At 40.7% G+C, this 27,617-nt stretch overlaps 1 protein-coding gene and 18 non-coding genes across 19 annotated transcripts; 16 read left to right on the forward strand and 3 right to left on the reverse strand.

Annotated features, from left to right (window-relative positions):
* Positions 1–2,340: 2,340 nt before the first annotated feature.
* LOC108894719 (LIM domain-binding protein 3) lies at positions 2,341–27,222 on the reverse strand. The gene is made up of 4 exons (XM_018693336.2): positions 27,162–27,222; positions 26,781–26,996; positions 5,976–6,127; positions 2,341–2,496 (listed from the first exon to the last, which is right to left on the reverse strand). The coding sequence occupies exons 2-4, from the start codon at positions 26,874–26,876 to the stop codon at positions 2,418–2,420; spliced, it is 327 nt and encodes a 108-aa protein (XP_018548852.2). The 5' UTR covers positions 26,877–26,996; positions 27,162–27,222; the 3' UTR covers positions 2,341–2,417.
* Positions 6,693–6,766, reverse strand: trnat-agu (transfer RNA threonine (anticodon AGU)). Its single transcript has one exon. It is a non-coding gene; the product is annotated as a tRNA-Thr (tRNA).
* trnat-agu (transfer RNA threonine (anticodon AGU)) lies at positions 7,028–7,101 on the forward strand. The gene has a single exon. It is a non-coding gene; the product is annotated as a tRNA-Thr (tRNA).
* trnat-ugu (transfer RNA threonine (anticodon UGU)) lies at positions 9,166–9,239 on the forward strand. The gene has a single exon. It is a non-coding gene; the product is annotated as a tRNA-Thr (tRNA).
* Positions 9,589–9,662, forward strand: trnat-agu (transfer RNA threonine (anticodon AGU)). The gene has a single exon. It is a non-coding gene; the product is annotated as a tRNA-Thr (tRNA).
* Positions 10,020–10,093, forward strand: trnat-cgu (transfer RNA threonine (anticodon CGU)). Its single transcript has one exon. It is a non-coding gene; the product is annotated as a tRNA-Thr (tRNA).
* trnat-agu (transfer RNA threonine (anticodon AGU)) lies at positions 10,330–10,403 on the forward strand. The gene has a single exon. It is a non-coding gene; the product is annotated as a tRNA-Thr (tRNA).
* Positions 10,766–10,839, reverse strand: trnat-agu (transfer RNA threonine (anticodon AGU)). The gene has a single exon. It is a non-coding gene; the product is annotated as a tRNA-Thr (tRNA).
* trnat-agu (transfer RNA threonine (anticodon AGU)) lies at positions 11,497–11,570 on the forward strand. The gene has a single exon. It is a non-coding gene; the product is annotated as a tRNA-Thr (tRNA).
* Positions 11,995–12,068, forward strand: trnat-agu (transfer RNA threonine (anticodon AGU)). The gene has a single exon. It is a non-coding gene; the product is annotated as a tRNA-Thr (tRNA).
* trnat-agu (transfer RNA threonine (anticodon AGU)) lies at positions 12,346–12,419 on the forward strand. The gene has a single exon. It is a non-coding gene; the product is annotated as a tRNA-Thr (tRNA).
* Positions 13,458–13,531, forward strand: trnat-agu (transfer RNA threonine (anticodon AGU)). Its single transcript has one exon. It is a non-coding gene; the product is annotated as a tRNA-Thr (tRNA).
* trnat-ugu (transfer RNA threonine (anticodon UGU)) lies at positions 13,782–13,855 on the forward strand. The gene has a single exon. It is a non-coding gene; the product is annotated as a tRNA-Thr (tRNA).
* On the forward strand, positions 14,359–14,432 carry trnat-agu (transfer RNA threonine (anticodon AGU)). The gene has a single exon. It is a non-coding gene; the product is annotated as a tRNA-Thr (tRNA).
* On the forward strand, positions 14,667–14,740 carry trnat-ugu (transfer RNA threonine (anticodon UGU)). Its single transcript has one exon. It is a non-coding gene; the product is annotated as a tRNA-Thr (tRNA).
* trnat-agu (transfer RNA threonine (anticodon AGU)) lies at positions 16,373–16,446 on the forward strand. The gene has a single exon. It is a non-coding gene; the product is annotated as a tRNA-Thr (tRNA).
* Positions 16,934–17,007, forward strand: trnat-agu (transfer RNA threonine (anticodon AGU)). The gene has a single exon. It is a non-coding gene; the product is annotated as a tRNA-Thr (tRNA).
* Positions 17,277–17,350, forward strand: trnat-ugu (transfer RNA threonine (anticodon UGU)). Its single transcript has one exon. It is a non-coding gene; the product is annotated as a tRNA-Thr (tRNA).
* On the forward strand, positions 18,035–18,108 carry trnat-agu (transfer RNA threonine (anticodon AGU)). The gene has a single exon. It is a non-coding gene; the product is annotated as a tRNA-Thr (tRNA).
* Positions 27,223–27,617: the final 395 nt, after the last annotated feature.

The raw sequence follows: 27,617 nt of genomic DNA on the forward strand, positions 1-27,617 counted from the left end.
GGATTGTGTGTGTGTGTTTGTATTACTTATGTTGCAGGGACATAGCTCTGTTTACAGTCACATTGTGGGGACCCAACTTCCTTCTGGGGACAAAAAACAAGTCCCCGTGACTTAAATAGTTCCATTTTGAGTTTTGAGATTTGTTTTAAGATTGGGGTGAGGTTAGGTGTGTGCGGTGTGTTGCTCCTGCTGTCTAAAAGACAGTAATGTGTTTTTTGGATGAGCTATCCTTTTCACTTTAAGCCCACAGGCACGCCTAATCCTCCTCCTCACTCCTCATTAACAGTCTCCATCATCATCACTGAAACATTTAGGCCATTTGCTTTTTGTCTTCTTGTCTCACACCATTATATACGACCAGATCTTCAATCCACACCATCCCAGCCCAGGTTTTAAAACACTGAATGTTCTGATGCACTTTTCTCCTTCTGTTTAGGGTCAATGTGTTCAGCAGAGCAGAGGCCCAGATATTTATCACAAAACAGAGTGAAATATTTGTCCTATAGAGGCTGTGCTGTGCTGACCTGTTGGTCAACATGGCAGCATAATGTCTCAGAGTGGAGCTGCTAATTATATGGCGGCCCTGAGTGGCAAAACACAACCAACAAAACAGAAAATGGTCGTGTTTTTGTTTTGCTGTTGTGTCTGTTTTACTATTGTAGCTTAAAACTTCTTGCAACATTTCTTCCTCTGCTCATTAACCTGTTATTACGTGTTGCATCGGGCCTCTTCATCTCTACGTACCACAAAGGTTGACCCGCCTGAACTGCCGCCATCTCTCTCAGAGTTCTCCTCTGAGTACAGGCCGATGGGGGGAGTTATACTGCTTCCTCTGAGTGGGGCTGACAGCCGCTGCTCTCCTCCCGGGAGAGTCAGCCCACTGCAGGCCCAGAGGAGGCACTGCAGGCTGACAGGCGGCCGTTCACCTGCACTGACTGAGGCTTCAGGTGGAGGAGGAGGGGGAGTCAAGGGAGAGGACAGGGGAGGAGGAGGGAGCAGAGAACTATGAGGATATAATCATAAGTTCTACTGCACATATTCCAAAAATGTCTCATTAATATCTATGGATTTTTAACAATAACAATATTAAATGAATATAAAAGCCTGTCAGACTCATTCAAACATAAATAAAATCCTGTATGTTGTTGTTGGATGAAAAACTCAAATATACAAAACGCCATCTTTTCAGGGATTTAGATATTGATCATTTACATTTATATACGAAAAACAACTATATGGTTTTATTTTGACAATTGAATGTCTTGCATATGCATCAATGAAATTACAAGCCTGATTCAAAACACTGTTTTTGTGATTCTGTCTTTTTGTATTTTTTGGGAAAACATGCATGAATGGATGGATTGCTTTTTTGTCTTCTTGCGGCCACCAGGGGGCGGCAGCCCACTGTACTGAACCAATGTGATGGAATCTGATCCTTCCTTAGGTATGAGGAAGGAGTCCACAGTGTCTCTCTCTCTCTCTCTGTGTGTGTGTGTGAAAAGGTACTGTAATACTCAAACACTTGCCCTGTCTGAACAGTCCAGATTTTCATGGGGAACAAAAATCCTTTACGCTGCTCTATGTAAAAGTAGCTTCTTTTCCATCATCAACACCATCAGGACAATGAGCCCCAAACATACAGCAAGAATCATAAAGAACCAAAGAGACAAGAAGAGCAAGGAGTCCTGCAAAAGATGGTCTGGCCCTCACAGCCCTGATCTTAACATCATGGAGTCAGTCTGGGATTACATTAAGAGACAGAAGACAGTGAAACACACTAAATCCACAGAGGGACTGTGGCAAGTTCTCCAAAATGACTGGCCAAGTACCTGAAAAACTGTGACCAAGTGTACCGAGGATTTTTAATGATATGATTATGATTATCTTATCTCTTTATGGCACTTAAGATAAAGTTCCCTGATAAATAAAAACTGATAAATATTAATGGTAGTATTTTGAAAGCATCCTCTGACAATGCTGACAAAATGGGCATGAATGAAAAGAAATATCACCCAAAAAGTACAGCAACTCCATACACCATGACTTACTTTTCTATCAAAAATCTGCAGGAGTGAAAAATATAAATTTCTAATTGATGAAAACATGAATGCAGACAGTTGAGTACTGTGATGAGAAAATGTGTTTAAGCGTCATTATTTTTCCATTAGAGTTTATTTATCTGTTTAGAGCCATTTGACGCATCAGTATTTTCTCTATCGTAACACTCAGAGGAACCTCAAGCCTTTATGCAGTGGTGAATTTTAAGATAAATTTTTTACCATCGATAAAGACTTGAAGTTGCACTGAAAATATACTCTGCACTAGTGTGATTGATAACAAATAGCAACAGATCAGTTTCATTGCAGTATCCAGGGCAGATCTCAGTGCAGTTTGCGCTGGTAGAAATGTATTCTGGGTTAAGTTACCTGTTGGTGAGGGATCATGGAAATAGTGGCATCCATTCTTGGTGGTGGCATCGGAATGGGACGCTTTGACCTGCAGGGAAGAAAAAAACCCAGAGGTGATGATTCAATATGTGAACAGAAAAGAAAATGTGTTTTGACAGAGTGGGACATAAAAACTAGAATGGCAGTCAGTAGAGTGCACAACTCCACCAAGGCCAAACACTCCTACACATCTGTCTTATGATAGAAAAATAAAAGGAAAAAAGAAGACCACCAACAACACAAAGATATATATCATTTCCTGAGAACGTGACGAAAATGTGAAAAATATCGCAATGTAGAAATCCTCTTTCACAAACAAAAGTTCTGCAGTCACATTGTTACTGTAAAAGTACATAAGCATTAACATCAAGTACTAAAAGTGAAAGTATCATTATACTGAGAATGATACATATATTATTATTGGATTATAGTTAAGCATGCGCTGTTGTGTACATCACTTTGATGTGGCAGCTGGCAAAGATGAGGCTCATTTCTACTGCATTATATACTGATAGGTAGGCACATCTATAATAATGTATCATATTAGTTGATTTTATATAATCTATCCATCCATTATCTATAACACTTATCCATAAAGGTCACAGGGCAAGTACCTCAAAAAGGTACTTCAGTACAGTGTTGGAGTTAATGTACTCAAAACTGTTAATCTGCATAAACAGTGTGAGTTTTTTGCTCAGGTTGAAACATTTTAAACTGTCTCTTGACTATGTGTAATCACAGTGCATGAAACACCTGGTATTTAGAAAACTAAGAAAATATGTGTGTTTTTTGAGAATTTCACTACTACGCATTTAACTTTTAAGTTATATTCTCTATAGATTTTATCTCCCAGCATTCTGGCCTAAATGACTAATGACTAAATACTTTAAGTGTTGCCTTAAACAGAGGCTGTGTTATTACAGAGCACATGATCTTCCCACAGCCCTGCTTTATGTAGTTTATACCTCCTAAAATATGTAACAGAGCAAAATAAAAAATATTGATGGATTAGAATTCAATGGGGCTTTCATTCAGCAATTGCACATAGTCACCATTACTTTCACAAACCCTAATCCAATTTTTACAGCTAAAAAATAATAAATGTCATGTGGCATTTTCAGGAAAAACTATCAAGCTCATCTTTGTTAAGGAATGATAACTGCCAGCTTGTTATTTGGATGTAATCTTAATTTTCCTGTTCAAATTGTTCAGGAACTTATTATGTAAGTGTAAAATTAGTGTGCATTTAGAGATCAGTTTACAGGCATTTTATTTTATCCATGAAATCATTCAGTATGTAGGTCACTGTGAGGGACAGTGAGGGAGAACAAACACAGAATCTCTGTCAATATTTCTTATTTAGCAGAGCAACCCAAAGGTACAAGGCAGCAAAGAAAAGAAAAACCTTCGATTTCTCAGCCACAAGTAAGAAGAGGAGGAGGAGGAGGTCAATAGTCAGATGTGACTATAGAACATGTCCCTAAGAGCCTCATGGTCAGAAAATAATAGGAATAAATATTACTGCTGGGAAAAAAAGAACCATCCTCCACACAGGAAAACTCAAGTCAGAAAGATTCAATAAAACCACAGTAAGTGGGAGAAAAAGTCAGAAAGTAGGACACAAAACTGTACACACACTATAATAAATTCTACCACATACCACCTCACACACCAGTCTAGGCAAGATAAGAGCTGGACCGAAGGAATTTATTCATCTGAGAGCAGCGATGATAAGTGAACACAAACAGAAAGTCAGGACGCTGCACTGAGGTGTAATGAGGGTGAACTCAGACACCCAAACACCATCAACCTCCCCGCTGCAGGTCACAGTTAGTTTTGTTGTAGATGGTTGTTGTAGAGGTTTACTGAAGAAACATTTGCCCTTGAGCAGGCCTGCAGGAGGCACAAGTGTGTACTGAATTACAGGTGTGCTCTATCCACTGCTAATTAAACTGTTACTTAAGAGACCACACCTTGATAATAATCAAATGTTATTTAAGACTGCACAAACATAGCATGAACCAGTTTTTTTTTCTGGAAGCCAGCTGATCAAGTATTTTGACAAAGCAAACCCACTGACCATCACAGATTTGTTATGGTCATTTTGTGCTGGGAAGGAATCAAAGTGTCCCTGAAATGAAAAATGAAGACATGACTGTACTCTTCTTTGTCTATGTGTGTATGTTTTCTGTGTCACCTATTTCATCAGCAGAGGCAGTGTGAAAGGTTAACAGAGGTCAAGCAGCTTCTATTATATTTGCTCCTGTGTGTCAGAGCTTCACATCTATCTCCTGACCTGTGTCTCCTCCAGTCCACCACAGGTCTCACTGTCCACTTTACACTAATAACACAACATGAATGACATGAAAAAATGATGAGAAAAAAAAAACATGACAGAGGCCCCTCATCCTCAGTCCAACATCTTATCTTCATCACCCCAAGGGTTTGTGGTTATGAAACTCTGCTCTCAGCTCTGTGTGGACCAACATTCATTTCCTCACTGAACTTATCAGATCTCAGACAGACACCTTGGGGGTAAGAGGAGGATGATTTGACTCACCAAACCAGCCCAACATCTGCAGCGGCCATCTTTTTCTTTTGTTTTCCATACATGCTTTTCATTGCACAAATTAAGCAGATTGGATCTATCAGCACCCAAAACCAATCTCTAATCTTCCATAGTTAAACATAAAATCTAATAACAGAGTTAAATTTGCAGATACTATAGTATTTACAACTAAATACAAAACCTTCAGCAGTATCCACAAATAAACTGTCTCTGATCCCTTTTAACTTGTTTAAGAAAAGTTACTAAAGCTAAGTTTGATTTTATTATTCACAGTCCACAGCTGATAGGAATCACCTGTTTCAGAGTTTGACTCAGTTTCCATTGTCTGAGTGCTACTAATATTTATAATGAACTCAGAATAATACAGCCATCCATCCATCCATTAGCTGCTGACACTGAGCGAGAGGCAGGTACATCCTGGACAGGTCCAGTACATTTATTTCATTTACATTTAATTCAAACTGAATAACTGAAGCAATAACTAAACTTTGCTAGGCATGGCTATTTCACAGCTAGCTCTCAGTTTCCTTCTGACTTTAGCTGTAATTAGCTTCTTTCTATGACAGAGTAAATCTGCATACATCTGTTAACAGGTCTATAGCTCATTGATTACCAAACCAGACTGCAGTTTAACTTCATAGCCAAAGTACAGATGCTGTGTTTTGGTTTTTAGATCTGTCTTGTAGTAACTGCAAATATAAAAAGCAGTTTTCTCAGAAATTACACATTTCCATGGCATCATACGTTTAATATAATAAATTGTCAGATGTCAGAACGCCAGATACAGGTTTGATCAAATGTGTTGTTGCTGCATTTAGCCTTTTGGAGCAGAGCAGTGGATTAGAAGTACAAAGTATCATAAAATTGAAATAGTCATGCAAATAACCAGCAGCTCAAATTGTACTTAAATATGGTACTTTAGTAAATGTGCTCAGTTACTTTCCACCACTGGTTCTTACTTGGACATGGTGAGCGCCAGGTTGTAGTTGGCCATCTTGATCTTGTTCTGGGCCTCCAGGTGAGTCATCCCGTCAGTGCTGACACCATCAATGGCGACGATAACATCACCCTGGATCAGATTACCCTGTGCTGCCTTGCTGCCCGGAGAGATCTGTGCAAACACAATGACAAAGACATTTAGATCTTACGTTTGCTCCAAGAATCTTTTATTGAACATATAACATAGAAAACAAACCAAGAATAAATCTGCAAAAAGTAATTTCTTCCACACTGGTTAAAAAACGAACAAAGAAAAAGAACAAAAAGAAAAAAAATCTATCAACAAATTAACATTTATTTGTTTTTGTGTTACTTTTGGAGATATCCTGAATGTCGGTTTCTAGCACATGTGATAAGTTCCAGTGACACACGCCACAGGTCAGTGCACTTGTCAGTTTGAATCTTTCAATCACTTAGTCATGACAAGCTGGTTTTCCACGAAACAATCAATCAAATGAGAAAAGAATTAATCATTAAGTTCATGATTAATATGGCGGCACACTAAAGACCCTTTAATCTGAAAATCCACCTGTGGAGGGGAGTTGTGTTGGCACATGTCGAGGACACGACCTACATTCGCAAGTTACACACAGTTTCAAATACAAAATGAAACAGACCTGTTTGGAAAGATGTCAGACATGAAGATGAAAAGTAACCACCACACAGCTTCATGTCTGAGGCACTGCTGGGATTTGAACCCAGGATCTCCTGTTTACTAGACAGGCGCTTTAACCAACTAAGCCACAGCGCCTCTGTGGTCCTTTTACATAACGGTTGTGGATATTTTTGTATAAAATAATCCTGTAGATAATCTAGTATAAATCTGTACCTGAAAGTGTCCAGAATTTGCTTAAAATGAAAGAAAAACTATTTGACTTGAGGCGATTTCTGACCGTCTGATCGATCTGAGCTGGGTGCTGCTGAGATGTTGAGATCATACACGATATTGCTAATATTTAACATCACGGATATGAGTGCAGCTTTAATATGAGTGAAGATCCAACTGAACAGAGGCGCTGTGGCTTAGCTGGTTAAAGCGCCTGTCTAGTAAACAGGAGATCCTGGGTTCAAATCCCAGCAGTGCCTCAGCTATGAACCTACGATGTTTACTTTTCATGTTGCACTCTTATATAAGGCTGTTGCTATTTTTGGAAATGTAATAACACTGACTATGGTAGAAAGAAAAAAAAAACCCACACACATATATATGACTTCATTGAAAGAAACAGGGAAAGAAGACTGAATATCACCAAAGTTCATAAAACAAGAGTCAGTTCATATACGACTTCAGTTACAACACATTCAGGCCAAAACATTACTGATTCAAATATAAGACATGAGCAGCACTCACGAGATGAGACAACTTATTACAGTTCATCCTGAGGGGAACATGAATGTCTGAACCACATTTCATCACAATCTATCCAATAGTTGTCACAACATTTCACCCAAGTCCACGAGTGTGAACCTCACAGTGGTGCTACAGGAAAAGTGAGGCATCAAAGTCATACGGTGCATCCTCTAAAGACCAATCTCATATTTGTTAAGATAATTTAGTCTCTTGACCAACCAATCAACAGTGCTGCTAGCACGACTTCAGGTATTACCTGAGCAGGACAGACGGCCTCTGATGGAAGCATTGCTACATTTGACAGATCTGACCTCGTGACCTTTCACTCACAGGGCTGGTCTGTAACCTCGAGGCCTCTGTGGCGCCTCGAACACAATGACAGGACACAAGTGTTCATGCCTGGGTGTTAAAGCCTGGACAGCTGTCCATGCAGCGCTAACCCCCACTGAGTCCCATCAACTCACTCTAATTACTCGCTCTATTTCCATCCACGGGAGATATTTTAGCTCCAGTCTGAACCTCCAACCTCTACACCTGGAGGAGAGAGTTGAAGCTGATGTAAAATTGGAGGTGGGTGACAAGATGGTGGAGATGGAGCATGGGGTCCTTGAGGAGGAGGTGGGGGAAGAACAAGGAGATGTAGGTGGAGACAGAGCCAAAGATGGAGGTGAGTAAAGAGGAGGCATATGAAGCACTAATTTACATTCCAAAGATGTCTGAAGCTGAAGCTGATGTTATCCCCCATTAGAAGATTTTGTCTTATAGAAATTACTTTAGGAAAGGATTTCTTAAAGGTCGGAATGAACAGCAGGTGCAATTAGACAAACCAGTAAGCCTTTCATACACACATATGGGTACGGCACGTATTGTTTTAAGATAAACTTGAAGAAACGTGAACCTATGATTTAACCATCTGTTTGTGTGTCATCCCATCTGCATGGAGAATAACAGCAGTCATCTGAACAGACTGCAGGGAAACAGGAGAGGTCTGCAGGATTAACAGAAAAAACAGCAGCTGAGACCTGGATGAGACTGTACTATAGACACACACACACACACACACACACACACACACAGTGATAAAGGTTAAATAGTGCTCTGACACTTAGCTGTGGTCCTTATCTTGCTCTGACTCATCTGGCTGACATTTCCACTGAATGCTGGTTAATGGATGTGAATGAAACATCGCCCCCCTGGAGATGAGCAGTAATGACACTGAAAGCCAGCAGGGAGCCGGCCCAGTTCGCACTCTGCTCAGCTTACTGGTCCAATTCCAGCTGGGAGAGCTCCTGCACCGAGGACTGATAACCGAATAAATTCAGCAGCTCAGAGCCGCTTCCGGAGACGCCGTCTGGTTGATTTAAGATTCAGAACAAACTTTTCTCACTACAGTCAACAATAACATTCTGTTTTTGATTTTATTAGAGAACAGGAAAATTGGATATGTTGGACACCCAGCTCTGCATACTGCCTCCAGAGCAGTTAGGAACAGTGTGTATTAAGTGTGGGTTAAGTTTAGTGTGTGTGACATATTTCAGACATGCCTACTACCTGGTGGTTTGTGGGTACTGGTATGGACTCCATAGGTGCAGTCAGATTCTCTAAATACCACAGTCCTCTTTTCCTGAGTCCTTATCAATTATCTTTCCTTGACGTCATGATGTTTTCCATCGAGGTCAAGGGAAAGTGGTTAGGTAAGGAGATTTTTTTGACTATTCAACCACAGCCCAAGAGCTACATACAGGGAACGCACACACAACTAAATGCTTTACTCATCAAAACCAGTCTTCATGTTATGTGGTGCTGTGGCTTAGCTGGTTAAAGCACCTGTCTTGTAAACAGGGGATCCTGGGTTCAAATCCCAGCAGCGCCTTGTTATCACTTGCTTAGTCATCTCCTCTACTTTGAAATTGCACCAGTTTAGGATAACTGGACCAGAATCAATGGTTTGGACACAGTGGTGGCGACTGAACAATCACAGGCTTGAAACTATAAACTTAAGAAGAGCACAGCAAAACGCTGCTTTTCAGGGATGTGTTCAGGCCCAGCAGCCTTACTCATGTGCACTCTCTTACAGGATTCCTCTCACATCCACTGTGAATTCTGATACAGTGGAAGGTCCTCCAGAGGCACAATAAACTTTCCAGCTGACACTTTGTTCAAAGTGAGCATAAAATGTATTAAGTTCACGTATTAATATGAGAGAAATAACACAATATAGAGGTGCTGTGGCTTAGCTGGTTAAAGCGCCTGTCTAGTAAACAGGAGATCCTGGGTTCAAATCCCAGCAGTGCCTACTTATTAATGCCGAATACATGCAATTTAATTCAAAATGTGTTTATATGTTATGTGTTATTTCAAGAGATAAGAATCACAGTGGAAGTTATGTAGTTACTCTTGGCTCTCTGAGGAACTCTTACTCTTATTATTGTTACATCAACTCAGCTAGGCTTTAAAAAAGACAGTGTTCACCAACATGCTAGTCTTAACGAATTGTAGAAATAATTGTAGCATTCAGTAAACAGGAGATCCTGGCTTCTGTGCAGCCGATGCTTTTTTTCAATTTGAGTCAAAAAAGGAGTGTAAAGTGACTCGCATAATTGTAGTTTCATTTCACATGGTCTTTTGGCCAGTAGGGGCATTAGACAGATGTGGCGCTGTGGCTTAGTTGGTTAAAGCGCCTGTCTCGTAAACAGGAGATCCTGGGTTCAAATCCCAGCAGTGCCTGGTTGGACAGTAACAGTTGAATGTCTACCTTTTCTTATGCTTAATTCCCCACACACTCTTTGGTTTCTGTGCCAATGTTTACTTAAAACATCTCTAACCTAAGCAGGTCTGATCAGAGTCTGATCCTGCTCTCTCCTGCCTCCCACAATGCTGCTAATAGACGTGGATACTACTGGGATGTGTACTTTTCCAAGGAACAAAAGGAGAAGCAGAGAAATAAAAACACAGACAGGCCTGGTGCTGTGGCTTAGCTGGTTAAAGCACCTCTCTAGTAAACAGGGGATCCTGGGTTCAAATCCCAGCAGTGCCTCAGATACAATGTTGTGATGTCTTTTTTTCATGTTCTCCAACTCTCTTACACAAAGCTGTCATTTCAAAAAAATATAATAATGTGTTTTCTTGGAATTTATGACTTCAGTGAGAAACATTTTTCTAATCTAAGGACATCATTGAAATCAGTAGGAACAAGTATCAGAATATAAACTTAAAAAGGAGATGAAACAAAGCGACAAGACTTATTTAAGTTTAAAAAAAAACTAGACTGGTTCACAGTTTATGTACAACTTAAGTTACAGCACCAAATGAGGGCCAAAACATTTTATTTATTTAAAACATAAGACATGAGCGGCAAGATATAGTGAATGAAAAGTAACCACCACAGCTCCACATCTGAGGCACTGCTGGGATTTGAACCCAGGATCTCCTGTTTACTAGACAGGCGCTTTAACCAACTAAGCCACAGCGCCTCTGCTAACTTAAGAATTCCAAGGTTAGTTCAGTTAAAGGGAGTATCTTCTTTCTGATCTCAAACCAGATTTACAGTCGTTTATTTGTGGTGGACAGACTTATAGTGACATCCAAGGAGCTACAGTGCTACTGTGGCTAAAACCCAGTCACATTATTTCATGTTCTTCTAAACATCTGTATTTCCATGATGACTGGGTATACGAAGATCATGTGATATAATCAACAGCTCCAGAAAAGCTACTTAAAGGCTGATACTTCTACCGTCCACCTCTAAAATCATTGTGTCCAAAATGCTCATCCCACATTACCACAGCAACAGGAAGCAAGGGGATACTGTGGCTGGATTACAGTACAACACACACACACACACACACACACACACATACACACAAACACACACAGGTAGGTCAGCTCAAATCTCCTGCAGAGCTTGAAAACACAAAAAGCTGTTGAGCAGATGCAATGAGAGCACACAGTAAATCAGATCAGTCAGTCAGCAGCAAGGCACCTCACTCCTCCAACACTGCACACATGGACAGTAACTGCACATGTGAAGTGGTCATTTTTTATGATTCGTGATTGACTGATTGATTTCAGAGGAAAAGCTTTTCACTACATGTGATTTCTTTTTTGAGATAAATAGCACAAAACACAGAGGTGCTGTGGCTTAGTTGGTTAAAGCGCCTGTCTAGTAAACAGGAGATCCTGGGTTCAAATCCCAGCAGCACCTTTAAATAAAATAATGCTTATTGGAGAAGATGAATTCATTTTAAAAAGAATGGGTGCACATGGTTTCTACTATGTCACAGAGGCATTTACATTTACTGACTGTTCAGGAGCCTTTTGACAGCGGCTGCAACAAAAAGAGTAGAATTACGGCCTTGAAGTTGAATGCCTCCACCAATTTGTCCAGTTGCAGTTAATTAGCACATGCCCAAAAGTTGACCTTTCTCTGTAAAAAAACCTTAGTCAGGTGAACACAAACGTTTGATCATGTTGCTCTGTAACTGTTGGATATAGTGTATAAATAAACTGTTTCAGTTTCTTCTTACTCAACCCAGATCAAACATTTTGTTAGACTTTTAAAAAATGACAGGAAATCAAAATCTCAGATATGAGTGACATTTAAATATAAGAGAAAAAGAAAACAAACAGGTGCTGTGGCTTAGTTGGTTAAAGCGCCTGTCTAGTAAACAGGAGATCCTGGGTTCAAATCCCAGCAGTGCCTTTAAACAAAATTGTGCTGCATCCATCTCAAACAATTTACCTTAGACTTAATGCAACCTGACTAAAGGAAAAGATGTGAGGAGAATCTTTCAGCTCTTCATTATTTGTCCCTCCTCAGGCAGGACATAAATGAGCTTCTAACTTTTTCTGAGTGATTATTTTCCCAGTAAAGCTGTAATTTCAACAATATATTCTCACTACAGTGGTCAGTAACATGCTGAGCTTGGTGAAAGCCTTGCTAAAGGAACCATTTGACAGTGGCTGAAGCAAGAAAAACAGGTGCTGTGGCTTAGCTGGTTAAAGTGCCTGTCTAGTAAACAGGAGATCCTGGGTTCAAATCCCAGCAGTGCCTTTCTGAAGTTACTCCTTCCTCCTTGAGTAAACAAGGCAATAACTGAGTGCCCAAGGTATATCACTGGTCAGCCAGCCAAGTGACAGTGTTTCCCTATTGGCCATTAGTCTTTCAAAAAGAATGGGCAAGAACAGTTTCTACTACATCATCAGGGGGGCGTTTACATTTACTGACTTTTCAGACCCCTTTAGTGACAAATCTAACAACTTTTTGGACAAACTTTGGCTACTTTCCATAGAAGACAGTCAACAGTATTGCCTGGAGAGCATGGGGTCAAGTCAGTAACATGCTGATCTTGGTGAAAGCCTTGCTAAAGGAACCTATTGACAGTGGCTGGAACAAGAAGAACAAGTGCCGTGGCTTAGTTGGTTAAAGTGCTTGTCTTGTTCAAATCCCAGCAGCGCTTTATCATTAGCAATTCCACCTCCAAAACTTTACAGGCTTTCATGATGGGCAGATAAGTTGCTCTTGGTGTTTGAAGTAGAGGTTTGGCTGAACTTGAGGAATAGATGTTAAAAAAATGTGATGATATGTAAGTGTGTTGTGTTCCTTTCATAAACAAGAGGACTGAAAAACACTGGTACTAAACCCTCTGGGTTGAACCTCTCTGTTAAATGATGGCAAAGCCTCCTGTTCTGCTCTTTCAGTCTTTGTGTTGCTCATCTCTGTTCGCTGACTCCAGCTGATTCCACGGTCACTCAGCTTCCAGATTATTTCACCACAGCCAGCTGGATTAAAGCAAACCAAAGTGACCAAATGTTTGGAGAGTTTTTCAGTCAGGAAGCTGCTCACTGAGCTCAAACAATGTGAGGCCTGTCCAGGCTGCAGAGTGGCCTACTTTCACTACATTAGGCCAACTCCATAGGTACAACTTCATACTGATTTGTCACAGACACAAAAAGAGGAAAGGGAGCAGGTTTATCCCTAAGAAATACTTAATGGTCTCAACTCAACTCCCACCAGCAACAGGCAAACAACTGATTTTCCATCACTCTATATTTAGATTTCACTCAAGCTTTCGAGAAACATGCCAGTGGAGGTGCTGTGGCTTAGTTGGTTAAAGCGCCTGTCTAGTAAACAGGAGATCCTGGGTTCAAATCCCAGCAGCGCCTTTAAATATGGTTGTATTTAACCCCCCTTCTGCATCCACCTCAAAAACTAAATCCAGCCTCTGTCTATGTATCTATTCCACTGACCACACAAGACACAAATGAGCTTTTAATTTTCTCTGTGAGTCATTAGTTTACAAGTAAATATATCATTTCAACAATATATTCTCACTACAGTGGTCAGTAACATGCTGAGCTTGGTGAAAGCCCTGCTAAAGGAACCATTTGATAGTAGCTGCAGAACAAAAAAACAGGCGCTGTGGCTTAGTTGGTTAAAGCGCCTGTCTTGTAAACAGGAGATCCTGGGTTCAAATCCCAGCAGCGCCTCTATGAAGTCACATTCTCATGTGATAGGAACTTGAAGATTGTAGCAAAAGCATCTCTAAGGATGAGTTTAAGATGTGAATAATTGTGTGAAGTGTATTTCTTCATTTTCATATAGTACAAGCAGTACTTTGAGTTTCTTCAATGCAGACCAAACATTTGGACAGACTTTTTTAAAAATATGCAAGAAACATCTTGGTTTTGTACTAAGCTGTGGCTTAGCTGGTCAAACCACCAGCAACACCTCACAGAGATCACACATTTGTCCTAACTGTGTAATACCTGTGCAATAACAAAGTTACAGTGACCAGGTGATTCATGTGTGATTTGATCTCAACAATGTTAGAACTCACCCCCTACGCATTGTAAGTTGTTTCAACATCCTGAACATCAGAAAGACATGCATGAAACATCTTGGCTTTTAACTGCACTTGATCATTTTAGTTCATAAGTGACAACTCGGATATAAGTGCAGCTTTAATATAAGATAAGAAGGCAAACAGAGAGGTGCTGTGGCTTAGTTGGTTAAAGCGCCTGTCTAGTAAACAGGAGATCCTGGGTTCAAATCCCAGCAGCGCCTTTAAATATGGTTGTATTTAACCCCCCTTCTGCATCCACCTCAAAAACTAAATCCAGCCTCTGTCTATGTATCTATTCCACTGACCACACAAGACACAAATGAGCTTCTAATTTTCTCTGTGAGTCATTAGTTTACAAGTAAATATATCATTTAAACAATATATCCTCACTACAGTGGTCAGTAACATGCTGATATCGCTGATATCACTGATAGTAGCTGCAAAACAAAAGAAAAGGCGCTGTGGCTTAGCTGGTTAAAGCACCTGTCTTGTAAACAGGAGATCCTGGGTTCAAATCCCAGCAGCGCCTCTATGAAGTCATTTCTCCTGTGATAGAAACTTGGAGATTGTAGCAAAAGGGTTTAAGGTTAGGTTTAAGTATGTTCTTCCTAATGTTAAGAAAATGATCTCTAGAAAGCTTTTCCTTACTCATTTCACTTGGAGGCAGCATTGGTAGCTGTAGTGGTATTTGAAATGTGCAGACATTTACTCATGGCAATCAACTCATCTTGACCTATGAATGAAAGCCCTGATTTATGAAAATGTGTGGGTTGCTTCATCCATGCACTGGTACTAAGCCCTCTGGGTTGAACCTCTCTGTTAAATGATGGCAAAGCCTCCTGTTCTGCTCTTTCAGTCTTTGTGTTGCTCATCTCTGTTCGCTGACTCCAGCTGATTCCACGGTCACTCAGCTTCCAGATTATTTCACCACAGCCAGCTGGATTAAAGCAAACCAAAGTGACCAAATGTTTGGAGAGTTTTTCAGTCAGGAAGCTGCTCACTGAGCTCAAACAATGTGAGGCCTGTCCAGGCTGCAGAGTGGCCTACTTTCACTCCGAGCCATTCACACTGACCCACATATACTTCACACTCTCCATATGCAGTTTTTATGGCACACATACACTTCCCAGGTTCACACCACATTGTCCTCATATGCAGACCTTCTCTTCCTCTTCACAAATACTCTATGCCCTTCAACTCATTTGCCAAAAATAGCTTAACTACAACAACATAATTACTTAGTTAATTCAGCAGGTCCGGGCCCAATGCAAAGTCAAACTATGCAAGATTTGGGATTCTGTACTGATACACACCTATATAAGTCTTGTGTGTCCTGTTTTGTTGTTCCTGATGTATGAAGACAGGCGGTCTGTAGATGTTTGGTACAAAACAAACTTTAGAACATATTGTCAAATGAAAAATACCTACAGTGAAGAGTCTGACTGTATGTGATGCAGAAATTGACTAAATATCAGACATCTCTGTGTGCACTAATATTCAACATTCACATTTGCCAGACAGGCAGGTTTTATGTCTCCCTGAAGAGAATGGGATTTTGAAGACTGGAGAAAAACTCCATATTATGCTTTACTGCTCATGATATGATGAGGCCATACATACATACTCAGTAAAATGCTCGCAATTTCTAAAGACTTCCTCTGGATGAATGATCATAAGAAAATAGAATAAAAGAAGTAGTAGAGTAAAAGAGGTAAAGTTCTTTGTTTTCAGTGTAAGATGACACAATAACTGATTACCTGCTGCTGCTTTAGTCCAAATGTTTAAAAGTAGAATTATGGCCTTGAAGTTGAATGCCTCTGCCAACCTGTCTAGTTGCAGTTACTTAGCATGTGAATTCCTGAGTTAGTAAGGTAAGTGACCACGACCTTTGACCTTTGATGACCAAAAATCTAATCAGCTCATTCTTGAGTCAAAATGAGTGCCTGTGCTAACTTTGAGGACATTCCCTAAAGCTGTTACTGACATATCACGTTCACAAGAATGGGACGGATGGATGACTCAAAAACATAATGCCTCTGACCACAGCTGTTGCTGGCACGGAGGCATGACAAAAAGTGACCATATTGGTGGGGGAACGTCTCGTTTCAGCAGATACACATATAAGAGTGAAACTTACATATGAGAAAAAACGAAAGAGAGAGGCGCTGTGGCTTAGCTGGTTAAAGCGCCTGTCTAGTAAACAGGAGATCCTGGGTTCAAATCCCAGCAGTGCCTCAGCATCAATAATGCCAAGTCCAAGGTTATAGACTTTCTTTATGAGCAAAAAAGGTTGTTCTTGAGATTGGAAGTAGGAGTTTGACTAAAACATACAAACTTGACTAAGGAATGATGTCAGATTCAGGAGGTGAACATAGACACCGATATGAATGATCATGTTGCTCTGTAGCCGCTGAATGTAGAAATAAGAAACTGTTGGATGAAAGATCAAAAGAAAGCAGACATTAAGAGTAGTGAACTTCTGTGGTTGCAATGTAATGCAAAATGTTCATGTTCACAAATGTTTCACTACTGCAACAGTTGTTTGTTTCCGATGTGGGCTGGACACTTGTGTGTGCATGACACAATAACTAGCTGCTGCTGCAAAAAACATGTGAATGAAAACAGCTTTATTGGGAATACAGCTGTATCAAAATACTGAATATGATCTTGGTGGGTGCCCTGCTCAAGGATCCTTCTGAGAGTGGCTGAAGGGCAAATAACAGGTGCTGTGGCTTAGCTGGTCAAAGCGCCTGTCTAGTAAACAGGAGATCCTGGGTTCAAATCCCAGCAGTGCCTTTAAGTAAAGGTGTGCTGCATCCATCTCAAAGAATTTTCCTTAGACTTAATGCAACCTGACTAAAGGAAAAGATGTGAGGAGAATCTTTCAGCTCTTCATTGTTTGTCCCTCCTCATAAATGAGCTTCTAACTTTCTCTGAGTAATTATTTTCCCAGTAAAACTGTAATTTCAACAATATATTCTCACTGCAGTGGTCAGTAACATGCTGAGCTTGGTGAAAGCCTTGCTAAAGGAACCATTTGATAGTAGCTACAGAACAAAAGAACAGGCGCTGTGGCTTAGTTGGTTAAAGCGCCTGTCTTGTAAACAGGAGATCCTGGGTTCAAATCCCAGCAGTGCCTCTGTAAAGTTGTTTCTTACATAGCAGGAATTTAGAGATACTAACAAACCTTACAGTAGTAGTCCTATATAGAAACAAACTTATATATTTCAAAACAGGAGTAAACAGGAGATCCTGGGTTCAAATTTAGCAGTGCCTTTAAGCAAAGTTGTGCTTAATCCCCCTTACGCATTCCACCTCAAAAATGTTCCCAAATGAGCTTATAACTTTCTCTCAATGATGATTTTAGAAATAAATATACCAATTCAACAAAATAGTCTCACCACAGTGACCAGTAACACTGAATGCATTGCTAAAGGAACCTTTTGCCAAGGGATACTATAAAACCAACAGGTGCTGTGGCTTAGCTGGTTAAAGCGCCTGTCTTGTAAACAGGAGATCCTGGGTTCAAAATCACATCCCATGGGACAGGAATTTAGAAATACTAGCAAATCCTGGAAGGATCAGTTTAGTATTGTGAACAATCACTTACTTAATTTTGAAATATATTTCTTCATTTTCAAATAAAGCAACACTTTGAGTTTCTTCTTAGTCAACCCAGATCAAACAGTTGGATAGACTTTGAAAAAATCATCCACGAAACATCTTGGTTTTGCACAGATACTTTCACAAATCAAAATCCACAAGCTCAGATTTGAGTAAACTTAATGAAATTAATTCAGTAAAATATGAGAGAGTAAAAACAGGTGCTGTGGCTTAGCTGGTTAAAGCGCCTGTCTAGTAAACAGGAGATCCTGGGTTCAAATCCCAGCAGCGCCTTGTCTTGAGTAACTCTAAGTCAAAAATTATAGACTTTCATAATGAGCAGAAGAGGTTCTTCTTGACCTTTTAAATAGGAGCTTGACTGAAAATAGAAACTCAATACCCTCTGAGGAATACTGTAAAATGCAGTCAAAAGCAGAGTTCAGGAAAGAAAGGATGAGATTGGTTTTATCTTAGCTGATATTAGGCTCATTAAAATATGTCCCAATTGGCCCTGATACCAATACCAATATTTTTTTGGAATATCTCTAGTACTAACAAATGAGTTGTTTATTTTTCTTACAATTACAAAAGTTTCAACTTCTACTATTAAGGTCAGTAGTAGACACTAATTTATCTTAAATGCTAATTTAATATAGACTAATACAAACTTCAGGAGCATGTTTGGCTTTTACTAAAAGATCCATGATAGAAACCCTGACTGAGCTACAGAAGCTGTTTGAACTGCAGTTACACCGGAAGTGATGTCAAGACTTCCACGACCCTCTGTAACTGTAAAGCGAAGTTAAAAATGTGAATGTGGAGTTTATTATACACACAGACCTGACAGCAGAGACTCTCTAGGTCTGTAACAGTAGATGTGACAAGAGACAGATGAGCAGTGGGGTAACTGATAAGACCTGTGTGAGAGTGTGTGTGTGTGTGTGTGTCTGCAGGCTCACTGACCTTCAGAGGCTAAAAACAGCCTTCTGCCTGTCAGCAGCTACAGCCGCTCACTGCCACACTGCAGGCCTGTGTGTGCAGAGGCGGCTGTTGGTACAGTGGCAGTGTAGGGTGCTGTAGCGCAGTGATACGTTACATTAACTTGCATTTTTTACTGCTCATGTCACCTTGAAAATTTGCAATTTGTTGCACTTTCCATAGCTTGTTGGCTGAGGTGCACTCTCAAACCTAGTTGTTTTGCATTTTTGTGATCATGTTATCTCTCTTTGTGGTTGATTTATATATGCTTATGGTCATTTTGCATCTCCTTGGTGTCTTTTTGTATGTCCTTATAGTCGCTTCCTACTCTTTTGTGTCTTTTTGGTGACTTTTAGCATCTTCATGTCATTCACTTTCCCACATGAAATGTTGACAGTCTCTTCAAACAGAAGTTCTAGCCCAGCTAGAGCCCCCGGACCCCTGGGATTGTGCTTGGTAGGCCCAGTTAGTAATCTATCCATACCTACAGATATCCTGAGAACAGACATAATCATCCCTTCTGTAACAGGCAGCATTATGACATAAACTACCAAGTGATATCTACAAAACTCAAGATCAGTCCTGCACTAAAGATCTCAGTGGGTGTACTGCAGATCTTATTTGGGGCTCCCTGATGTCAAACCGTTTCAGGTAGATCCTGTGTGGCTGTAACAGCATACAGCGGGATCAGGAAGCTCACTGAGAGCTGAGTCAGACTTGTGTGCTACAACAGGGGTCGAGTTTCAGAGAGCTTGGCTTTCAGGCAGACTGTAAAATTTTATTAGAACAGCTCAGAACGACGCTCAGCTGTACATCAGCTGGAAAGCAGACTGATCTGGATGGACAGAGACCGTCATACACAACATTTGACTGATGATGTTACATCAGGCAATAATACCTTAAATATTCAGTGTTACTATTGGGACCAAAATCAAAACAGTAGCCAGTATGTCTCACTGATATGAAAATACATGTATCATGTACCACCAGTGACAATAGACTACAAAACCACACACAAATTATAGCAGTGAGGGATTTTTAAAAAGCTTATCAGAGTGAAAAGATGTCAATTATTTGAAAATCAAGGCACAAACAAATGCTATGAAAGTGGAGCTTAAATTAATCTAGGTGCATGTTCCTGAGTGGTTGTGGCTCATTCTGGCTTTTAGTATTTGATCTCTTACTTTGTTTATTTATTTGATATCTAAGCAGCACACCTACAAATAAAGCAGCACAGTTTAACTTCAGTGCTCTACAATAGTGAAATGAAAATATACCACAGAAATAAGTAGAAGGCGTTTTATATTTCTGGTCTGTTCTGTTTTAATGATCTCTTGCTGCTGCAGAAAATTACAGGATTCATGTCTGAAAGGTTCCAAAGCTCAGTAAGCTCAGTCCATAAACTCTCCTCTTACTGTTTCCTCTTTCTGTTATGAGTGTTGTACTCTTCAGAACCACAAACACTGCTGCACAACCTCAGAGCTTGTCTGACATTTCAGTCAGCCTGCAGCCACATGTGGCTCTTTTGGAGAAAATGTCAGTCTGTTTAATGGCAGAGTCGAGGAATATGGCAGAGAAATGAATATGCAGCAGGTCAGTGCAGCAGAGCTGAGAGAAAAACTGCTGGAACATAGCTGTAATGGTGTTATCAATAATAACAGTAGCAACGATCTCAGCACCAAATACTACTATTATTACTACTACTACTAACAATAATAATAATAATAATAATGAAGAAAAAGACATTTCCTAAGGATGATAATGAGAGTTGAGTAGTTGTGGCAAGGGCAAACAGACAAAGGGCAGTCCAGTCACATGCTAGATTTTGACCTTCAAATTTCAGTGGTGAAGATAAAATACTGAGAAAAGCAAAGGTGGAATTCAACTAACTGCATTTATTCAGGTCATGTACTTGAGTATAAATCTGATATACTGTGAGTATTGTATTTTATGTAAAAAAAAAATGTACTTTTTACTACACTACATACATTATACATATACATATACTAATTATAGTTACTTTTTGCATATATATATATATATATATATATATATGATACAGTACTATCCTAGTCTAATCTACCCAGTTGTATTCAATTTAATTCCATTATTTATATAGTGTCAAATCACAGCAGAAGCTACCTCAAGGCACTTCATATAGAGCTGGTCTGGACTGTATTCTTTAGATTATTATATTTCAAGAGCGAGACCCAGAGGTCTTTAACATGACCACCACTAGGCGACTGTGGCAAAGAAAAACTTCCCTTTAAGAAGCAGAAACCTCGAGCAGCACCAGACTCAGGGTGGGCAGCCATCTGCCTCCACCGGCTGGGTTGAGGAAAAAAGATATGAAGTACATTCATGAACTACAACATTAAAATGGTCTTACATATATGAGTTTATGATAAAAAATAATAGAATATACTATAATAATATAAGACTTTGGAGGGATTTTATTTTTGATACTTAAAGAACATTTTGCAAGTAATACTTATACTTTTACTGACATTCTGAACACAGGGCTTTTAGTTGTAATAGAGTGTTTTGGTAAAGTATGGATCTGAGTGGAAAATTAAAAGAGCAGACTAGGAAAGTGAAAGTCAGTGTAGATTCTCCTCTAAAGGCAGACTAGCGAAGTTTCTTTTAGTACACAAGAAAAGGAAATTAAATCCTGTTCAGTCTGACATCCGAACGTTTTAATTCACTGCCTAAAGGTAAAATTTATCTTCCCATCAGCCCCTGCTGGTTTCAGGTTGGTGCCGCTCAGAGGCCATCAGCTTCGCCTTTCACTGCTTCAGCCTCAAATCATCCCAAACTCCTGGACCTGACCTCAGACTAATCCCTGCTGAGATACTGGGAGAATTCGAGTGTGAGAAAGAAGACATCACTAACCTCTGAAGTCATTTTGCTGTTAATATATTTGAAAGGGTGAAATGAGGCAGCAACACAGCCAGAGTCAGAGCAGGATGGAGGGGGAGTGGGGCCACAATTAATTGTTGTAAATCTGCAACTCCATTTTCACTGTTAGATCATCATCAGTGTACTTTTTCTAAAACACTTTTAAAACAACTGTGTGTGATCAAAAACACATTTGGGACATATCTGATCACGATCACTTGTTGAGTAGATTCTCACTTCTTGTTCTTACTGAATTTATTCTATCCAATAGAAAATACAGGCATTTTCACATCATAAACTTTGAGATCACTGCTGAAAGTCTCATCATCTGATCCAGCAGTCACTTATCTGGGGGCATTTCTTAACCTTTACTAGACAGTTGAGGCATGAAAGGAAACGAGGGACATGATCATTCACGTGGAGTGATGTTTGTGTCCCCCTGATGATTCTAAGTTCATGTTCTTTTAGCTCTGTTTTTGGTCTCTACCAGCTCCTGGTTGGAAATATCAGGCTAGGCTGCTAAAGAGTGGTATGAGTGGGGGGCGATTCAGCTGGTAATGGGCTAAACTTGGAAGAAACATACATTCACATGTACTGTAAATCTAATGCTGATTTTCTTCAAACCCCTCAAGCAAAGAGATGTAGATTGGGTCTGTTTTGTCCTCATCTGCCTGTTAATCCTTCTTTTTTATCCCTGCTCCCCGAACCTGCTGCTCTGAACCTCTGAACCTGCGGAAACAATGAACAGCGGAGCCCAAAGGGATTATGGGAAGCGTCCCCTGTCCCTCGCTCATCCAAAAACTCCCTGGCTCTGTCAGAAAGCCATCAGTGCCAGAAAACGCAGCGTAAATCCATTGAGCGAGCGCGACTGCTGTCATAATGACGGCAGATTATCACCACATGGCACCGCACACAGAGATGGAAATATTTTTCAAACAAAGCTCAGGGTTTTTGATATTGTGTGTGTGTGTGCGTGTGGGCTTGTGTTTATTTCCATCTTAACATATTTGTAGTGAAAGGCTGCAGATTTATGTGTGTGAACATGTGACTAACAGGCTTTTCTGCTTCAAACACACACACACACACACACACACACACACACACACACACACACACACACACACACACACAGATTTACAGTAAAAAACTGACAGGACAAAGCTGTGGTGGATAGGGTATTTTTGGATGATTTAAATCAACAACAAAAAATGTCTTTGGGACTTATTCTGATGGCTGACGAGCAATGACCAGTTTTGGTCTTGTGCACTTCTTGCATGTGGATCGTGGCTGACCAGCCAAACAAAATGAAAACTCTATGTAAGCCTCTGTATTCTCAGTGCACCCTACATGTGTGCTTTTAACCATGTAGTTTTTTAACCTACAGTTACAGCGAGGAGGCTCCACACTGGTCGTTACCCCTTAGTCCTAGAGTGACGTTCAACACTTGACGCTTCCAACTATCACAAGCTAATATTACCTAGCAACCTTAGCTAGCTAGCCAAACAGTCATGACATTTAGGAATAAGGCATACAGGGCATACATGAGCCACTGCGCTGGTGGGCCAATGGACTGTGGGTGTTCTGGTAAGTTTTATCCATTCATTAGCTATACTGGTTATCCTTGGTTGTCAAAGGAAAGAGAAAGCTGGAGAGCTGGAGCCAATCCCCGCTGACATTGGAAAAAGTGGAGGTTCACCCTGGACAAGTTGCCTGTCTATCACAGGACTGACATATACAGACAAACGACCACTCACGCTCACATTAACACCAAGATAAATCCCTATAAAATGACAGAATGGACAGAGATTGATCCAAAATATCCAAACGTCAGACCAAAACATCAGCATTTTTTAAATACACATAGTCTGGCAACAGTGGCAAGGATGAAGGCAGCTCTGCTGGTAGGGAAGCCAGTCCTGGCCAGAGCAGTATCAGCTCTAGAGCCAGCATGAAAATAGAGCCCTGAACCTTGTTGAAAATACATGTTTCCTCTGACATGGTGCATTTACCCTCCCTTTTAAAAGAATGATTTGTGAGGATGGCAGACAGGGCATTGCATTGCCACCCACCTGTTTTTATGCACAAGTGGATAAAAAGCAAAAGGGAAACAGACTTAGCAAATTAATGCTGATGCACATGAAGCATGACGAGAAGAAAACATGAGATCTGTGTGGAGCGATGTGGAGCCTTCTTCACATTCATACATGAAATAAACAGAAATGTCAGATTTCCATCATTTTGACATTTTTCCATTCAGCTCTTGGTGCTGATGTTCTTCTCTCACTGTTTGGACTCATCTCTTACTGTCAACATGTGATGTTTGGTGACCAGTAAAATCTGTTTCACTGTAAACAGCTGTGGTCTGTCTCCCAACGTGGCTGTGTGATGATGTAATGGAAAACTATGAGCCACAGAAAGAGACCGAAAAGGACAGAGAGAGCAGAGGGGAAGCACCTCGTCAGCTGCTCCTGAATGACTGAGCCTGCTGTCAGTATGTGTGTGTGTGTGTGTGTGTGTGTGTGCGTGTGCGTGTGTGTGTGTTTGTGTGTGTGTGCGTGTGTGGTGTGTGTGTGAGAGAGAGCACGAACAGCTGCTGGATGTCATTGTGTTGCTTTAGCATGACGTCCAGCCAAAGACCACCAACTGAAGACAGACCCCTGATCAGTTCACTGATCTCATTCTGATTACTTAATAATCAAATCTGCACTGATTCTTGATTGATTGATTACATCTTTATCACAGCACCAATTAATGCATTGGTTGTTTAACTTGAACTGAGCAGCAACAGTCGTACTAGCAGTCACTGTCTAAAGTAGTAACAGTAGTAAATTTCAACACAAATTAACGTGCAAATTCAGACTCATAGGACCCAATGGAAAAGACGTGCTTTTTCTTTTTTCACAATCAGAAAGGCTGAAAGTCACCATCAACCCTGAGGTTACACGCTCAACACAAACACACCTGCAAGCCAACAGTATGAGCCAAAAAATATTGATGATGCCACAAAAAGTTAGTATTAATGGATTTTGTAACTCCTATTGTTATTTCATCTTACTTTTATTTATGGGATAACTATGCTCTAGGTTTTTGTAATGCTTTAGGGGATGGGCAATGGGTATTGTTTGTTTATATTTGTTCACATTTTTGGCAAATAAGCACAATTAAAAGTTGCAGAATCAGCTGGTAAATAGTAGCTCCTCTTTGCAGTGCACCCATGGATGTATAGACAAGAAGAAAATATAAAAACCTGATGATTCTACAGTTATAAGGAGCATCATTTTTTATGATTTCAAAGCAGATTAATAGATGTTTCTTCACAAGGGACGTTTGATATAAGTGGAAAATGTGAGTCACACTGAATCTAAAAATACATGTTTAATGTCTGTGAGTTCAGACTTGACTCCAAGGACTGATGAGATGTTTGATGTAGATTGCAGCAGTCAGGTGCTAAGTGTTTTAAAGCATCTTAATCACCTCCAGCAGCTGTGTGTCACAGCCACTGCTTCAACTGCTGACTGTGTCTGAGCGCTTAAATCATCAGCCCAACAACAAGGTGTGTTGTTTTCACACCTGTCTCTTCCTCCTCATACAATATCTTCGATCTCTCTCTCTCTCTCTCTTGCCTTTTTAATAAGGTTTCACCACTGTTTACAATGTATTTACATTTGTTGTGCCTCCACTTCTTCTGTGCAAAGTGGAGTGACAATAATGTTTGTTAACAGCACACTCAATAATCAAGTTTTTAATATACAGTGCCAGTTTTCGATATACCTAATTATGTCACTTTTCCAGTGTGAACTTATCACAAAACTTTGCAGATGTGCAGGGTTATATTGAGTACAGTCTGTTTTCAGTGGACCAGTACAGAATAACATGCAGCAGATAACAGAGTCAAACAACTGTACCTCTTATCTCTCGATGTGTTGACGCTCCCTGCTCTTCAAACCTTAAAACATATTTCCATCATCTACTCAGGTCAATATCTGACCCTCCTTCACTAAAGCATGGCTACATATATAGTACTCTGCCAACAACTTTCCAACGCGTGTCCTGACCACGTCAAAGCACAACGTCTGCATCACATCATGTCTGTTACTTTATTGCCATTTCAATATGTCAGGTATGTGTGTGTAATGGACAAAGCAAACAGAGCATTATTTCCTTTCAGGCATTTAGTTGAAGCTGTTACCCAAAACCGCTCACAGGATGAACCTCAGTGCCTAAATCATCAACAAGCAGCCAGCAGAGAGAAGGTTAAAGGTGAAGGATCTCAGCATCCTGACAACAGATGCAACAAATTCTCCTGTGAGCCCAGGACTCAAGAAATGCAGAGTGAGGCAGTAGAGGCAGAGAGAAGAGGCAGAGGAGTGTTTTCTCTCTCTCTGTCTCTGTCTTTTCATTCCTGCTCTGTCTATTCAGAGAGTCGAAGCTGTGAAACCAACACCAGCTCCAGTTTTAGGCCTCCAGCTCTGCTTTCGGCTTCCCTGACAAGTCCTGGCAGCCGTCACGCCCTGCGGGGGCCACGGAGGACCGGTGGGGGTCACAGGTCTCGCCCAGACAGGCTCCACATACTGTTCATCTCACAAAGCCCAACTTTTGATCAAGAAACCAACAAGCAAATGACATGAGAAGAGGAAAACAGCAGTCGCAGATTCTAGAGCCAGCTTTAAAGCACTATACCACTATTTTCCAAAATTTGGGGTTTTTTTGCATGTCCACTCTCTGGGCAGTCATTTCCATTCATATCAGTAAACTACCCCATATTTGAAAATAATCAATTTCATTGAACTGCATCTGGTTCTGTGCAAAATGCAGATTTATTTAAGCATTTTTCAAGTTTGAGCAAACTGATTTTCAGATCAGACCAAAATGAATGAAAACCAACTGCTGCCTCCAACAGTAAAACCCTTTGGCTTTCAGGATGCCACACCTTGTTCTTTCTTGTTTCAAGATACAGTCAGTAATTTCTAGAAAACTCCTGATAGCAGCTCATTTCTATTTGAAACAGACTTTAGAGACTTATCTGGTCTAAAATATGATGGTATACGTTGGAAAATCACCACCAAAAATCACTAACAGCACTTTCTTACCCTGGAGATGGTGAGTGGCATGTTGAAGTCCTTGCCCCCCTGCAGTCTGAAGCCCCAGGGGCCGGGGCCGGGCAGCGATACAGTGTAGGTACTCATTCTTCCAGGTAACTAAAAGATCCTCCGAGACGGACGGCGGTGATTAAACCAAAAAAATTTTTTTTAAACCCCACAGCAGCTGAAGGGATGGGATGGGATGGGGTCGGCGCCGAGTAGCCTCTGAAAGGAGATGGAGAGACGGCTATCAGACAGGTGAAAGATGGAGAGACAAACCTGAAATGAAACTGAAAACTGTGTGAAATGCAAAAACCAAAACTCTAAAAGAAGGACAAGAAAGAGTTGGAGAAAAGAAGAAGCTGAGAGAGGAGAAAGAAGAGGACTTGCCTGCTCAGACGAGCTGAAGTGACAGCCTAAGAATAGCTAGAGATAGCACTGTGGCATTGTGGGGGGGGGGGGGGGGGGGGGTGAGGCCGGGTGAGGCAGGGCAGTGGGGGGAGGGGGGGAGTTGAAGGGAAAGGAGGGGGGGTGGACTTATATGGCGTGAAAGGGGACACCTGGTATGTCAGGCTCGCCGTGATTCACTGGGGCTAATATAGACCCAGCAGATTCTTCTAGACTCGCCCCCCTCCCTTACCCTCACTCCCTCACCCCATTATGCCCAGGGTCTCCCTTGGACCCAATCAGGGGCGATGCCAGGAAACATCTCATTATCTCTGCGGTGATAAGAGCCGAAACAGAAAGGGCACGAGCTAAGTGGCTCCGATAGCCGAAAGGTCAGCAGCAGATGGGCTGTTACAGCAAAGTCGCTGGTCCAAATCCCCCCCACACATCACTGCTGAA

The sequence above is a fragment of the Lates calcarifer genome, unplaced genomic scaffold (genome assembly GCF_001640805.2).
Source record: "Lates calcarifer isolate ASB-BC8 unplaced genomic scaffold, TLL_Latcal_v3 _unitig_379_quiver_1403, whole genome shotgun sequence".
NCBI lineage: Eukaryota > Metazoa > Chordata > Actinopteri > Centropomidae > Lates > Lates calcarifer.

What these genes read in the sequence shown, in the direction of transcription:
- LOC108894719 (XM_018693336.2), bottom strand. Translation starts at nt 26,876, where the DNA reads ATGAGTACCTACACTGTATCGCTGCCCGGCCCCGGCCCCTGGGGCTTC. An exon ending in TGCCACTCACCATCTCCAGG is followed by an intron (nt 6,128 to 26,780) that starts GTAAGAAAGTGC and finishes GTGTTTGCACAG; the next exon opens with ATCTCTCCGGGCAGCAAGGC. An exon ending in CTGGCGCTCACCATGTCCAA is followed by an intron (nt 2,497 to 5,975) that starts GTAAGAACCAGT and finishes TCTTCCCTGCAG; the next exon opens with GTCAAAGCGTCCCATTCCGA.